This window comes from Aspergillus stella-maris (assembly GCF_047715825.1).
Source record: "Aspergillus stella-maris strain CBS 113639 unplaced genomic scaffold BDV14scaffold_59, whole genome shotgun sequence".
Lineage (NCBI taxonomy): Eukaryota > Fungi > Ascomycota > Eurotiomycetes > Eurotiales > Aspergillaceae > Aspergillus > Aspergillus stella-maris.
The window spans coordinates 119,850-133,954 of NW_027396853.1; the positions used below are offsets into that span (position 1 = coordinate 119,850).

At 52.7% G+C, this 14,105-nt stretch overlaps 4 protein-coding genes across 4 annotated transcripts; 2 read left to right on the forward strand and 2 right to left on the reverse strand.

The window, feature by feature from the left end:
• The first annotated feature begins 354 nt into the window (after positions 1–354).
• On the forward strand, positions 355–897 carry BDV14DRAFT_115252 (uncharacterized protein). Its single transcript, XM_073765761.1, has one exon. It carries the CDS (start codon positions 477–479, stop codon positions 852–854), a length of 378 nt encoding a protein of 125 aa, XP_073624777.1. The 5' UTR covers positions 355–476; the 3' UTR covers positions 855–897.
• On the forward strand, positions 355–5,725 carry BDV14DRAFT_115249 (uncharacterized protein). Its single transcript, XM_073765760.1, has 2 exons — positions 355–893; positions 988–5,725. Exons 1-2 carry the CDS (start codon positions 858–860, stop codon positions 4,999–5,001), a joined length of 4,050 nt encoding a protein of 1,349 aa, XP_073624776.1. The 5' UTR covers positions 355–857; the 3' UTR covers positions 5,002–5,725.
• Positions 5,726–6,191: 466 nt separating this feature from the next.
• Positions 6,192–7,805, reverse strand: BDV14DRAFT_179722 (uncharacterized protein). The gene has a single exon (XM_073769799.1). It carries the CDS (start codon positions 7,344–7,346, stop codon positions 6,900–6,902), a length of 447 nt encoding a protein of 148 aa, XP_073624778.1. The 5' UTR covers positions 7,347–7,805; the 3' UTR covers positions 6,192–6,899.
• Positions 7,806–11,578: 3,773 nt separating this feature from the next.
• On the reverse strand, positions 11,579–13,708 carry BDV14DRAFT_192013 (putative transcriptional regulator (Cti6); the record flags this gene model as incomplete). Its single annotated transcript, XM_073771577.1, has 3 exons — positions 11,579–12,545; positions 12,606–12,893; positions 13,128–13,708. The coding sequence occupies 3 exons, from the start codon at positions 13,706–13,708 to the stop codon at positions 11,579–11,581; spliced, it is 1,836 nt and encodes a 611-aa protein (XP_073624779.1).
• Positions 13,709–14,105: the final 397 nt, after the last annotated feature.

Sequence of the window (14,105 nt, forward strand, 5' to 3'; positions counted from 1 at the left end):
ATGCTTTATGGCATGAACGTGTGGTATCCCTCCTGCAGCTATGCCAGGGGCGACGCAGGAGATCTAGGCTTCGACATTTCTGATCTATTTGTGTTTGTTTGTAGATCGGAGATTAAGTAGAGGTTAAGGGAGCAACGGAGCATATATATATAGACAGCCCTAAGATCAAAGAGCAGTCGACGCAAGGCCAGAACTGGAGCTCAACGCTCAAGCTTTAGTTGGATCAAAATAGATTGGCAAATGGAAATAGCACGATCTGGGCGCAAAAGGCACGGCGGACGAGGATCTGAGATGAAATGAACACCCAGGGGGAAGGTGGTTCTGGTGCGGCGCCGATCTGTGGCTGTGGTGGTGGCATGACGTCATGAATGCCTGTTCCGGTTTAGTGTGTGCCTCACTTGGGCGTTGAGTGGCTCTCACGGGCGCTGGACATCCACAGCATCCTCAGTCCTCACGGGTTGTCGAGACACGATGCCATGGGAATCATCGTCATCGATCGTCCTTTTTTCTTCGCTTCTTGGTTCTCTATCTCTAGTTTCTTTCTTCTTCATCTCTTTTTATTTGCTTCTGTCCCCCTCACCACCATCGTCATCTCTCGCTACCCTCTCTCATACGCTTCATTCTCTCCCTCTCTCTCTCCTCCCTTGTCCCTTCTTCCCTTTCTCCCTTTCACCTTCGCTCTCGCGTCCGCGTTCGCTTTCCCTACTACTACTGCCCCCGGGGCCACCTCCGCCTTTTCCGCGCTAATTCATTCATTACCGGGCGATCGGTCCACCGACTCGAGAGAGATCCAATTGTCCCAATCTTCCCCCGTCTGCTTTCTATCGCGTCCGCTCGAAGCAGACGCCCGCTGAGCCATGTTCCGTAAAAAGAGGAGCAACTCCCAACATCGCGTATGTGCTCAATTTGTCCCTTTGCTAATTCGCGTGCTCCCGATTGGGGCCGGATCCATTGTTGCCTGACAAACGCTGACCGACCGCTGTACAGCATCAGCACCAGCTTTCGACCCCAAGCTCGCAAAATGCGCAATCCGCCGCGACCCGTGCGTTCGCTCAGTCGCATTCTCCATCTAATAGCCTCTCCTCCGCCGCTGCCGCCGCCGCTCTCCGCAGTCTAACGCCCACCCCGACCCCTGTTGAAAATGTCCAGACAAGGCGGATGCTCCAGCGGCAATCGTCCATTTCCTCACAACCGGTCGGCTCGCCAACGCTTCGTCCTTCTAGCAGAAATGGGCTGCGACGGGTTAATAGTTCTGCCTCGATGAGCGCTCGGACGTTTCGGGATCAATCGCCCAGTCGGCCAACCTCGAGCTACTCCACGATGTCGACGATGTCCACCCCCGCTGTTGTCCCGCCCCTTCCATCAATACCGCCGGAGTTTTCTGGGCGCAAGACACAGAGTCGGCGGTCGGTCAGCTTGGGTCCTAGCACATGGTCGCCAAGTCCTCGGATACAGACCCCCGATAGATCGAGACCCGACAAAGCGAGGAGCGTCATATCGCCAGTGAATGCGCCGGGTAGCCCGCGAATGATCGGCAGCCCTGACGTTGTGCCATCATCGCCATTGCACCAGAGATCCGAAAGCAGGAATTCCATTAATTTCTCCTACCCTATGCATTCCCGAACCAACTCGCCGACAATTCCTGCTGGATTCTCCGATCGTTCCGAAGCGGCATCTGGCGCGGCGGCTTCGCTCAACAAGCGCTCGAGCGCTCATTTTAACCACACCAGGGCTGCGCGACAGCAATCACAAACTTCCAAGGGCGGAAGCTCAGCGGCAGGTGCCCGTTCGGCGCTTGCAGCCGCTCAGGCTGTTATCACGCCTCGCAACGATGAACCCGAGCCAGAAAAGGTCTCTCCTCGTCCGGCCCGCCGCCGTGAGCAATTCGTTGTCGAGCGGTCGCCCAGCCGGAGTCCAGGCCCAGTGGATGTGAAGTCGCGGGCTCCGGTCAAGAAGCCTTCTCCGCTTGCAGAAGAGCAAACAGTCAAGGAACGTCCCAAGTCGATAGCTGTGACGGAACAACCTCAGCCTGCGCCTGTCAAGAAACAAACCCAAACAGTGCCTGCAAAGAAAGAACCGAAGCCAGCGCCTGTCAAGGAGCAACCTCAGCCAATACCTGTGAAGGAGCAGGAGAATCGGCCTTTGACCAAGGAGTTGCCCGTTGAAGAACCTCCAAGGCCCTCGACACCTCCAGTTTCCGAAAAGATTGTACGGACGCCCCCGGTTAGTCCACCACAGGCCAAGTCTTCGCCGCTGGCCAACCTTGTGATGAATGCGGACGAGGTTTCTCAGCCAGCACTGCGGCAGTCAAGTAGTCCTGTGAGGGCGGCTCATTTCCCTAGCCAACTCACTGTAGCGGGCAATGAAATCCACCAGCCACCTCCCCGGTCACTCTCCCCCGCCAAGTCTGCCATGAAGAACAGAACTAGCTCCTTGTCACCCGACGGCAGACTTTCCGGCATCTTACGCCCTGGTCCGCCTCTAAGCGAAATTTCGGACGCAACATCTGTTGCTTCCGATGACGGTGTGAGACCAGGCAACCGTAAGAAGTCTGCAAAGGTCAGTTTCGACGATGAGGCCGAAATTGTTGGTGTTGCCGCGAGTCCCCCAACTTCCCCAGATGATACGCTCCCAGCATCGCCTCCTGGAAAGTCCAAGTCGAAAACCAGTTGGTTTGGTCTCCATAAAAGGAAGACATCTCCTCCACGCGCCAAGGACACAGATGAATTTGACGGGATCCTCAAACCTCGTGCTGCTCTCCCCTCGTTCGGAAGTGTTCGACCCAACAAGGATGGAGCCAAGCCGGAGACACCTACCCAGCCAGATGAGAACGATGATGATTCGGCATCCGAGTCGGACGACGATTTCCCTAATGGTCATGCCATTAACAGCATTATCTCGCGTGCGTCGGACAAGGACGAGCAAAAGCAGGCACCGGCTGATGCATTGCCCGCCGAGCCCACTGTTGCAGCTGCAAGGGATGATGCAGGAACGCAAGAGGAAGCTAGTCCGATGCTTGAGTCCGACTCGGAACCTGCATACTTCCACAAGACGCAGCTTTCACCCTTGCCTGAGGTTCCATCCGACCAAAACCTTCCTTTGAGCGAGTTCCCTCTTCCGCAAATGCCTGACATCACGCTTCAACCAGCGACTCCTGATCCTGAGAAGGGACGAGCAAGCCTTGACGAATGGGATAGTCCTGAGGAGTACCCCAGGCAGAGTGTGGAGGAAACCGAAGGCTCAACCCAGAAGAAGGGCAAGAGGAGGTCATATGGAGAATCCGATAATGGAAATGATTCCAGCTCGAGTGTGTACAGTGACGCAGAAGAGGACCTGGATGAGGATTTGGACGGCGATGGGTTTGGATCTATCAACGCTATTGTTGAAAATGAACCAGAGCAGTCACCGCCTGGTCAAGCTATCACCTCAACGTCACAGGGTGAAACACGTCACGCCGATCAGGAACTCAACGCGACTGAGATCCCAGAGACCTGTCAGATTGCTCGCGTGGAGACTCCTCTCGAAGACTCTAAGCCCTCGACGTCCACTTCGCCCTCATTCATCGAACCTCTTCCAGTCTCGACCATCTCCCCGCCGCGAACTGAAGACAAGGCAACTCCCCAGACTGGAATTGCTCGTTCGTCGACCGTCCCGGTTGAGGTGTATGCGATTGCTCAAGCTCGTGACGATGATCCCAAGGAGGTTGACACTCGCTACAGCCAGGTTGATTCTCCTGGTGCTCATGCGCAGCGCAGCAAATCCCAGCAACGCCCTGAAACTTCGGTGCCCATCAAGCGAAAGGAAGTGCGCAGCCCAGATGCTGATCAGGTGAATGGCGTGGGTGCTCCGAGCCACCGCCGTCAGCTGTCGAACGGAAGTGACTCGGAGAGCAGTTTCAGACGAGTCCGCCGAAACAGTCGAGGAGGAATGGGCATGCGTCACACCCTTCGAGGTCAACAGAGCAGCTCTGTTCCCGCTGATCCGAACAGAATTCCGGCCCCCATCGACCCTCCTCCGCTTCCCACTGGTTTGGGTGCCGGCACTATGCGTACGACTCTTCGTGGCAACTCGAAGAAGGAAAAGCCATCTTTCTTTTCCACGGGGAAATCGCAAAAGGCGGCCCAGAAAGGAAGACCCGCGAGGGGAGCCAATGGAGGATTCGCCTCTCGGTTCCCCGACTCTGACTCTGACTCGGATGATGGCGTTCAGGGTCGCAGACTTCAGCGCCCAATGCACCGTCCGACAAGGAGTATGAGTGACAACGACATGCGTCCTGTTCGCGGCATTCCTCGTCGGAAAGATGCCTACGATGGCGACTCGACCGAGCTGGAAGATAGCTCTGATGGTGAAAGGCGTCCAAGCTCTGCACCCAGGACCACCCTTCGTCAATCCCAGCCCAAGCCCCCGACTGTTCGTGACCCTGCGCTGGCAGCAGTGGCCAAGTCTCGTGGCATGACCGAGCATGAACTGGAGGAGCTTCTCAGAGGCCCATCTGGATCATCTCGCAAGCCCAATATCCTCAATCGCCTGAGCTTGAAGAAGTCGAAGCCGGCCCCTCAACGTGGAAAGCCTCAACGTGAAAAGTCTGACTTGCTCTCAAATGGGGCGATTCCAGAGTACTCGGAGACGCCCCAAAGCCCGCAGGTCGCGAATGGCAACACCAAATCTGTGGGAAGCCCGTCCAGGCTTCTGAAGAAGTCTCTCCACAAGAAGTCGCCTTCTGGCGATAGTGCTTGGCCCCTCGGCTCTGAACGGTCTGATGCCGTTGACTCTGGCATCGGATCGACCTCTTCACCATCCGCGTCAACACAGCCCGCAAGACCCTCGACGCCGAATGGGAATGCGGTCAATGGCAATAAAGCTACCCCTACGCTAACCGACTCGCAGCCGTCGCAGGACGAACCGTCATCCGGCCACCGCGCTGCCGAAGTGGGCCTTGAAGGAGGCGGCCGCAAGAAGCGATTTTCGCGACTGAAGAAGGCATTCGGCATTGGCAAGTGATCGCATCGCCCATAATGAATGACCTCCGAATGCATCGCGTCATCCAATCCATCGCCATATTCACGACCTGATCTGATATCATCACCTACCTCTCGCTTTATTTCTTTACATCTATTTCACCAGATATATGCCTTTTAATATCTGCTGCATTTTCGCATTGACATATCTACATTGACACCACCACTACCATTTATGATCTGACTACTTGACACATAATCAATTTGTCCGAGCCAGCTGCTGTCCGCGACAGCAATACTTATTACCATTTATTTTTTCAACCGACCCGTTACTGATTACCGATTACTCTTAATCCGTGCCTGTGACTGAGACCGACTTGTGACATCTACTTTTACTTTCTCTTCACCACTATCATCTTGTGAAAATTATTGATACCCTCGTTTGGTGGGCTTCTTCTCTTCGATGAATATCGAGAGATTGCCCGTGGCCTAGCTGATAAAGGCCCATTTATGTTATATATGAAAAATGACCGACCGCTATTGGGACTTTGGATTCTGGGTGGTTTGCATTATTATTTTATTTTATTATAATGTATTGGATATTCAGTCTATCTTATAGCTAGATAGCTAGATAATGTACTGTTGTGTATGTAATATAAGAGATAATTTGGAGATTGACTTCTTAGAGTTCTTGGTTCATTTGTTTCTTCTCAACGAGAGTATCTGATTGGAAGCAAGGGATCTAGAATTGTGTAATATTAGACGAGGTGATTTGATGATTAATCGCTTGTCTTGTCTCTTAACAGTATTCTGCAGCCAAGGAGTAAGGGAGAGCTGATGTTGTTTTGTATAGCTAAAATGATTCTCGTAGTAGTTGAGGTACGAGATCAAATCGACCTGGGTTTCATGGCATGATGTCTGTTCACTTGCTATGCTGCTCTATAGGTATTTACCTTCTCTGTATTCTGTATGCAAACGCACATTGAATTGCGCTGGAAGAAACTATGACGGTACACGAATGTTGTTGTTACCCGATGATGGACTGATCAGTTATAGATCATCTGCCTGTTTGTGGACCGTTGATGAAGATGTTATTTTGGATGTCCAAAGTTGTTCTCAGATCAGAGCAGGTACGGCGCTGGCTAGGCTCGATGTCAACTCGATTCAACGGTGACAGATCTACTGGCTCGATTACTCCATTATTATCCTACGTGTCCAATTGCAAGTTGAATTGAGCTGGAAGAGGCTCCCAATGTATGTAGATGTTGCTGGTTGACATCTATCACTGAAGCCAGTCCAAAATATTTTTGGAGAGCGAGCGGCTTCGTAAGCGTCTACGAAGCGCATGCAAGACAATCTCATGATGTCGATAATACTCGCAAGGCCCATATGTTCGGTGTGAGTGTGAAGCATCGAGGAACCCACTGCGGATGTACCCATTCCTTGTTCCTTGTTCTTGTTGATACCCTGGAGAAGTGAGGCGGCTGGCGGGTGGCTCGCCGGGGGAGCTCTGGAGACTGAATGTTGGCGGTGCAACAACCTCGGGACGGCGACGGAGCTTGCCTCCACGAGCCCACAACAGCCCACAGTCCGATCGATGGATGGATTGGGTCGACTCCACAATGCTACTAAGTAAGCCGACCTACATTGGAAGCAAGCCAGGCACTATTCTGTTGTTGTTCGCTTCCGAGTATTGATACTCGGCTGCCTGGGCTCCGGTTGCTCAGGCCAAGCTTGGTAGGGCGATAGGCCCAGGCTCAATTCTGTGGCTGGGCTGAACGAGGAGAGGGGAAGGAAAAGGTTGGGCAGCTTGGTAATTGCAGTTCGGCCCTAGGTGAACGTCTCACCAGTGACCGCCGACCAGCGTCCGTCGCATTTACCGGCAGATGTGAAACTGAATCGTATGCAATCATAGCTGAGCTCAAGAAGACCGTGCATTCCTCACGGTGGAGCCGCGAGGTGAGGCAGGAGGGGGGCGAAGGAAACGAAAGCTGGTCTTCGATTTCGACTCATACTCAATTCCCCAGCAGATCTCCAATAATGGCAAACCACGAGGTTAGACTCTTGCCCGAACCGCAGTTCGATCTGATGAGTCTTAAAAAGTGGTTTCAGCATGAGGTCTAAAATAACGGGCAGATTACGGGGCCCGGCTGGGTCTTCCACCTTCCTTGGTGCTTGGGGTAGCATCAACCGACGGTGAAATGGCGAGGTTGGGCTCGACTCCGTGGGCGATTGGCGCATCGCATTCGCCGGTGTCGATCTTGTGCAGTTCAGCGGAGTCAGCGCTAAAAGGCCCGATAAGACCCGGGAGCTGTTGACTTGTTGCCATGGTGATGTGTGATGTGGCTGTGAGGGGAGCTGTAAGATGACGAGATTGGGGCAGCTCATTGGGGGACGGCCACACCATCTGAACTCTCTGTGATCCTGGCTCCTGCATGTGATAAGGCGCCTAGTTCGCTGGTCGAGGGTGGAATATTATTAGCAATTGGCATTCTGATTGTGAGAATTTGATTGAGTGCTGGGGTGGTGCTGCAGAGCTGCCTCGATGGAGACCGGTGAGGACGTACGTACTGTAACGGAGAGATGGGGTTAGTATTGGGAATGTTCACAAGCTTGCCAGAATATGGCTCGTACCTCGGAGAATCAATTGAATCACAATGCAAAAGGCAGATTAAGATGTTCTGATCTGAGGGGAGAGCAAGTCTGGTACAGAGTCGTCAAGGAAATCAAGAAGGCTGGACCCCGAAAGCGGTTTGGCGCGGTAAACAAACGCGTAACAACAACAACGAGCGCTGCAATCTTAAAGCTGATCCCTCTCGTCCCTCGAGTTCCTCTTTCTCCTCTTCTTCTTACTTCCTCTTCTACTTCATCTCCCATTCCCAGCTTTGTTAAGCTTATCTCACATTCCTACCCCAGGAATTCTCCGCATCAGCAGTCAGGCATAGATCTATCACAGATCTATCTTGTACTTCTATCACTCTCTTCACGAGAAAGACTTCCCCCGGAAAAAGTCTTTTCTTGTCTCATCTTCCGAGTTGTTATTTAACAGTTCGGAAGAGATTCGAGAAAAGACGCCTAAAGGACAGCCAACCTGGACTTTGACGCCCGCGTCCCCATCCCCTTCAGTGTCTTCCCGTCGTCGTACCGGAGTGACGCTGTTCCTGAGACTACTCTTGCCGCCGAGAGAGTAGAGGGAGAAGTCCAACTCGATCGCACTTCGCACGTCGAACGGGAAGATACTCGAACCTCTGCCCCTCTCCCCGACCCCAGAGTCTACGGAAAGGAAGAAGTCGATCTTCACTTCGAACGTCGCTCAGAACGTCCCGAACGCCGCGGAGCTGACAGCTTTACCGTTGTCGACGAACGCGTGCAAGAGAACCGCTACCCCGTGCAAGAGAACCGCTATCCCGAGGTCGACCTTGCCCGTGAACGGTACGTATTATTCTTATTTCTCTTATTGCTTTTTGCGGTCTGTTTACCCAAGATTACCTGTTTTTGGCTGCCCGGGAGGTCAGCTCCCAATGAAACAGCCCAAGTGGAGAGCACAACAAGCGGTGTCACCCCGAGCTCAACCACTGAGTGACAAGTGGCTGCGGCCTAGAGCTGGTCTAGTTCCTCCGCTAAATTACGTGGCTCCAAAACAAAACAAAATCCGATTGTCCCAGCCCCAAATAAAAACAGTCCAATCATGCCTGCCCCCTGCCACCCGCGTTCTGTGCTCTCGTGTCTCTTTTGTTTACTTGACCTGACCCTGACCTTACCTTACCTTACACTTGTCTCATCTTGCTTTGCCTGACCTTACCTTGCCTTGGTCTGCCTCGCCTTACCCTTCCTGCTCCTGACATATACCTCTTAGCTTCCACGAACCCCAGCCTGCCCGCTTCCAGGACTGGCACCAGGACCGTCAACAGACTTACGACAAGGCCTACCAAAGCCAGATTGACATCACCGAGCGCGAGTACCGCCGCCGTATCGACCCCAACTACGACGTCCAGTCTTCCTTTGACCGTCGTCAAGGACCTGTAGAATCTTTCGAAGGTCCCCGTCGCCAGACTTCCGACGTCTACAGCCGCGCTTCTGCCCCCAACGCTTCGTCCTACGAACGCGCCTACCAGCAGCGTCCCCTCGACATCCCCAGCGGAAACTCCTACTCCGGCCGCCAGGTTAGCGTAGAGAGTGTCAAGCAGCCTGCCCCTGCTCCTTCCAACAACAAGGTCAAGGTCTTCAAGACAACAACCGTAGTCGACCACCCCAAAGCTCGCAAGATGGGTTACTACGACGACGACGGTAACTACCACTCCTTCCGTCGCGGCGTTGAACGCGCCGTTGACCGCATCACCCACCCCTTCCATTCTCACCGTGACCCTGATCACCACTCCCACCACTCCTCTCACCATTCTCACCACTCTCACCATGATCACCACCCCGAAGAAGTTGTAGTCGCTGACGACCGGGGCCCAGTTCGTTTCCGCGATGGTGTCCGCGAGACCGTCCGCATCATCGAGCCCCGCGGAGGAGCCTCTCCCGCCGAAACCGTGCCGATTCCCTGCCACTTCATCCGGGCCGGCGACATTCTAATCCTCCAGGGCCGTCCTTCCCAGGTTATCCGCATCTCCCACTCGCCCGCGACCGGTCAGCACCGTTACCTCGGTGTCGACCTCTTCACTCGCGAGCTCCACGAGGAGTCCAGCTTCATCTCTAACCCCTCCCCCTCTGTCGTTGTCCAGACCATGCTTGGCCCTGTTTACAAGACCTACCGCATCCTGGACATCCGCGACGACAGCCTTGTTGCTCTCACCGAGAGTGGCGATGTCAAGACTGGTCTCCCCGTCGTTCCCCAGGACGGCCTCTACCAGAAGATCAAGGATGCCTTCCACGATGGCCGTGGCTCCGTCCGTGTCCTCGTCATCAACGACGGTGGCCGCGAGCTGGTTGTTGACTTCAAGCTGATCCCCGCCTCCCGTCTGTAAACGTCTCACCCTTCGTCGGATCTAGCCTTCATTGGCTTCACCCAAAAGGAGTTAGGCTGTCTGCTACGTGACTGGCGTATTAGCTGATGTCATTAACCTTTTTTGTTTTGTTTATATTTCCTTTGTACTTCCTCGATGAGCACGATCCTTGATGACTTGGAAGACTTGAAGCAACTTTTGTGTATCTGAACCCAGGAACTAAATTAAATATGCAACGATGGAATGGTCTGTTTGGACAATGTTGGAACTTGACACTTTTTGTATCATGGGCCTTTTATTGTATGTAGCCAACGTAATGGAATGTAGATTGTTTGCTTTTCTAATACTATCTGCTTCCCCTGACTTTACTCTCTCAGTCATCTTGTATTCTGATCTTCCTTGAGTTGTTGCTTCATCACTTCGTCGGTCCTCGCCGATGTGCACTGCCCGTTCTGAGTACACAGGCGCCCTGGCCTAACACTATGTTTCCCTATCCGCCAAAGCCCCTCTACCCCTGATCCTATGCAGTCTAGAATCCCAACGCCAATACATAGATACAGACCCGGAGTCCTCGAATCTGCAAAATACAGACTTTCCCCCCATTCCCACGCTCCGCCGTCTTATAGGTCTAGGCCTGGTTCTAACCATCCGCCGCGCCGGGTACATGGAACACATCTGACGCTTTAGGAAGGGACAACCTTCTAGGTACCTACTTCCGTGGGCCGCGCCTTCCTCGCTAGATGAGATATCTCTTCGGACTTTAAGTTGAATACTCCGGAGGAAGGAGCGACTGGCCCCGGGCTGTTTTTTGCGGCTGGAGGGGAAGAGGAAGGGATGGATAGCATTCACGTTACCTACTGCCGTAGCTTATTCACCGTTCCTTATGAGACACTGGGTGAGCTTGCTTGTTAGGTAGTTAGGTAGGTATGCATAGAGCGAGGCGGGTACGTCCATGAGGGTTTACCCTGGCGTTTCGATGTGTAGAGTACGGGGTATATGTAGATGGCAAGGGATAGTTGTGGATGTCTATTATGAGTCTGTATGTTGGAAGTATAATAGTATCATTGACTAGCTCAATAGTATGATAGTTTAGGTATCCAAGACAAGCTATATGATCGAGGCAAACAGGTCGAGTGGGCGATCGGGCGAGAAAATCTGACAAGCTCAAGTAAGCTCATGAAGTCCGCACTGCCGTTATGTTTGCAGGTGGAAAAGATCAAGCATTCAAGTTGTAATCAATATGAATCAACCACTCAATCAATAACTCAATGATTGGGTCAAGTTTGAGAAGGATAAAGGTAAATTGACATAAGTCAGACAAGAAAGAGAATCAAACACCTGACCAGGCAAGAGGAGTATATGGTATGCAAATAGATGGAATAAGGATGGAATGGAGTAGCCGCCACACTCATGATTGAAAGGAAAAAAACGCCGGATCCGTGTCCCGTGTAAGGTGATGTTTGTTGTCCCGTAAGAAAAGCAATGCAAGGCCATATTATACATGTCTGTCTGTCCCGTGAGTTGTTGGGCGATATAGGTGAGTAATGCGGTATAGGGTATCGTAGGTATGCATCAGAGGGAAATCTAGGTGAGCGCAGTCAAGAGGTAATGCTGTAGCAGGGCTGGATCGTCTCGGTAGTAGGGTAGAAAGGGGAGAAGAACCCAGTCTGGTCATCTCTCTCCGAATTTGCCGTATTCTTGCTGCCATTTCAGAAGATGACGAGTGAGAACGTCCATCATTTCAAGGCTGCTAAGATCCTTGAAATCCTTTTCTGTCGGAATCGGGACATTGTCCGAAGAACCTTCAGCATTTTTTGCCAGTATGCTCTCTAGCTGCTCGCCGATAGCTTGCGGGTCAATTCCGTTGACTCGTTCCGGCGGCGTTATACTTTCACCCGCGGCTGCCATTTCGATTTGCATCCGCGATATGAACTCCAAGATAGCTGCTACTCGTCTCTTCATCTCATTCATGGTTGTCCGTTGGTGAACATAGCGAGGACGACTTGGTTTTCCTGTTTCTGTTCCATTTGGCAGGCCTATTGTACCAATTCGTGGTGAATCTCCACCTGTCTCAAGTGATTGCCCACGGCGAGGAGAGTTGCCTGTGTTGGAGTCCGTTCCGGTCCCGTTCAAATCTCGGTCCCGAGTGTACTGATTGCGCCCAACGCGGCCACGCCGCGCAGGCGGTCGACCGGATTTGCGCGTGGATTGACGTGGATGGGGGGCATCCGGAGCAGGTACTGAGGTATCGGGGCTTGGCTGAGGAAGTTCAGGTTCAACCGCGGTCGCTTTGATCGGGGATTCCACTATTTCATGATCTGAATCGGCTCCTTTGGCACTGTTAGTCGAGAGTTTGAAATTACACGTCGCTGCCAACGAACCTTCGCCTTTTCGTCTGTCACTCCTCCCCTTTCGCCGACCAGCGGCGTCTGCTTGCTCTGTTTCAGGTTCGTCCAGATCCTTTGCGTCCTTTTCACGCTGGCCCCGAGACGCAGCCCTCTGTTTCCTGTTGCCATTGGTGTGCGCTCTCGATTTTGATTCGTCGTCTGAGGCAACTGGCGAGGCTGGATTGCTTTGCTTCGAGTTGACATCGGGTGACGGAGAGCTAGTTCGTTGTCGCTTCGGCGCTTGTCGGTGTCTAGGACAATCCATGTTAGCAAAAGCCTGTCTAGAGAAACCAAGACAGAGATAAACGTACGCTTCACTGTCGCTCCGACTCCTCTTAGGTCTCCGCGACGTGCTTTCTTCTCCGTCGGTAGTTCTGTTATCTTCCTTGCTTTCCTCTATGGCCCGTCGTAACTGTTCCTCCTCGTCATAAGCTGCATCCCGACTGTTCATGGTAGATCGACGCTTTGGGTTCGGGAACTGATCGGACTGTCTAGACTTTGGATCTTTCACTCGCTTTGCGGTATCGCGCGAAGAGTCTCGGGAGGATACTGTAGAGGAAGGAACGGGCACGACAGGAAGGTACTGCGAAGAATGTGATCTGCTAGATGGTTAGCGAAAAAGTTCCCACCGTCAAATGCCATGAAAAGGTCTTTGATAAGTGTATGAAAAAGGATTGAGGGGTTGTTGGGTTTGTTTGATAACATGAGGACGGGTGGCATAAGACAAACGCCAGATCGGCGCCTAATACATAGAACGCGAAGCCTTGCGACCAAGGCCAGGATCTTCCGGGGACAAGGATATAAGGATATAGAACGAAATGCGGCAGACTTACCCGTTTATCTCGCTCCTAATTCTGTGTAGGTCTTTGCGACACTCTTCACAGAAATACTCATCAGGGCTCATCGCCTCGTCCATGATACCAACACAGCCACCGTGCTGCCAGACTTTGCAGGAGTCACATTGGATAAACATGCTCCCAATATCATCTGACATAAAGTCCGCCGAGCCTGCAGAGAAATTCAAGGTATTCTCTTCCTTGATCCCACCGCGCGCGCCGTTGCGACCGAGGGCCTCCCGACGAGAGAGGGGAAGGCCGGGGTATTCTTGTTGTCCACAGATGCACCGGGTAACCTCTTCTTCATCTTCCTCGTCGACATCATCATCCTCGCCATCTCCGATTTTTGAATGTAGATCGTTTTCGTCGTCGCCTCGGGCGCGTTGGCGTTGGCGCGTCTCACGAAAATCGCCCTTGTCGGCATCGTCATCGGACTGGGAGCGGGGGGAAGGATTTTTGTGGTTCGACCTCGTGCTTCGTTCTCGAGTCATGGAGTGCGATGAATTGGAGGAGTTTGTATGTTGGATCGCCGGCGAGGGTTGTGAGGTTCGTGCACGAGATGACCGACGGGGGCTCATTGTGGCAGAGGAAGGGTTTGACGCAGCAAAATAAGGATAAAAGTGCAATGTGGGTATAAAGCAGTCGTCAACGATAAATTGCAAGGACCTCCAAACTCGATTCAAATGAGATAAAGAATATAGTATAGCAGAAGAGGCAGTTAGTGAGCTGTCGCAGACGATTGAGAGCTGGGCTCTCGAGCGACTCGTGAAGACGGAAAAGGTGACGCAGGACGAGAGAAAGAGCAAGGTAGGTAGCGACAATTGGGATAAGGATCACGAGAAGATGCAGTCGGAGCTCAGATCATGGCCAGAGACTACATAGTAAGCGAAGAACTTGACGAAGTGAGAGGGGTTGGAACTTGAGAGCAGAGGAGAAATTGGAAGAGAGAAGAGGCGGCATCGACGGAATCGGCCT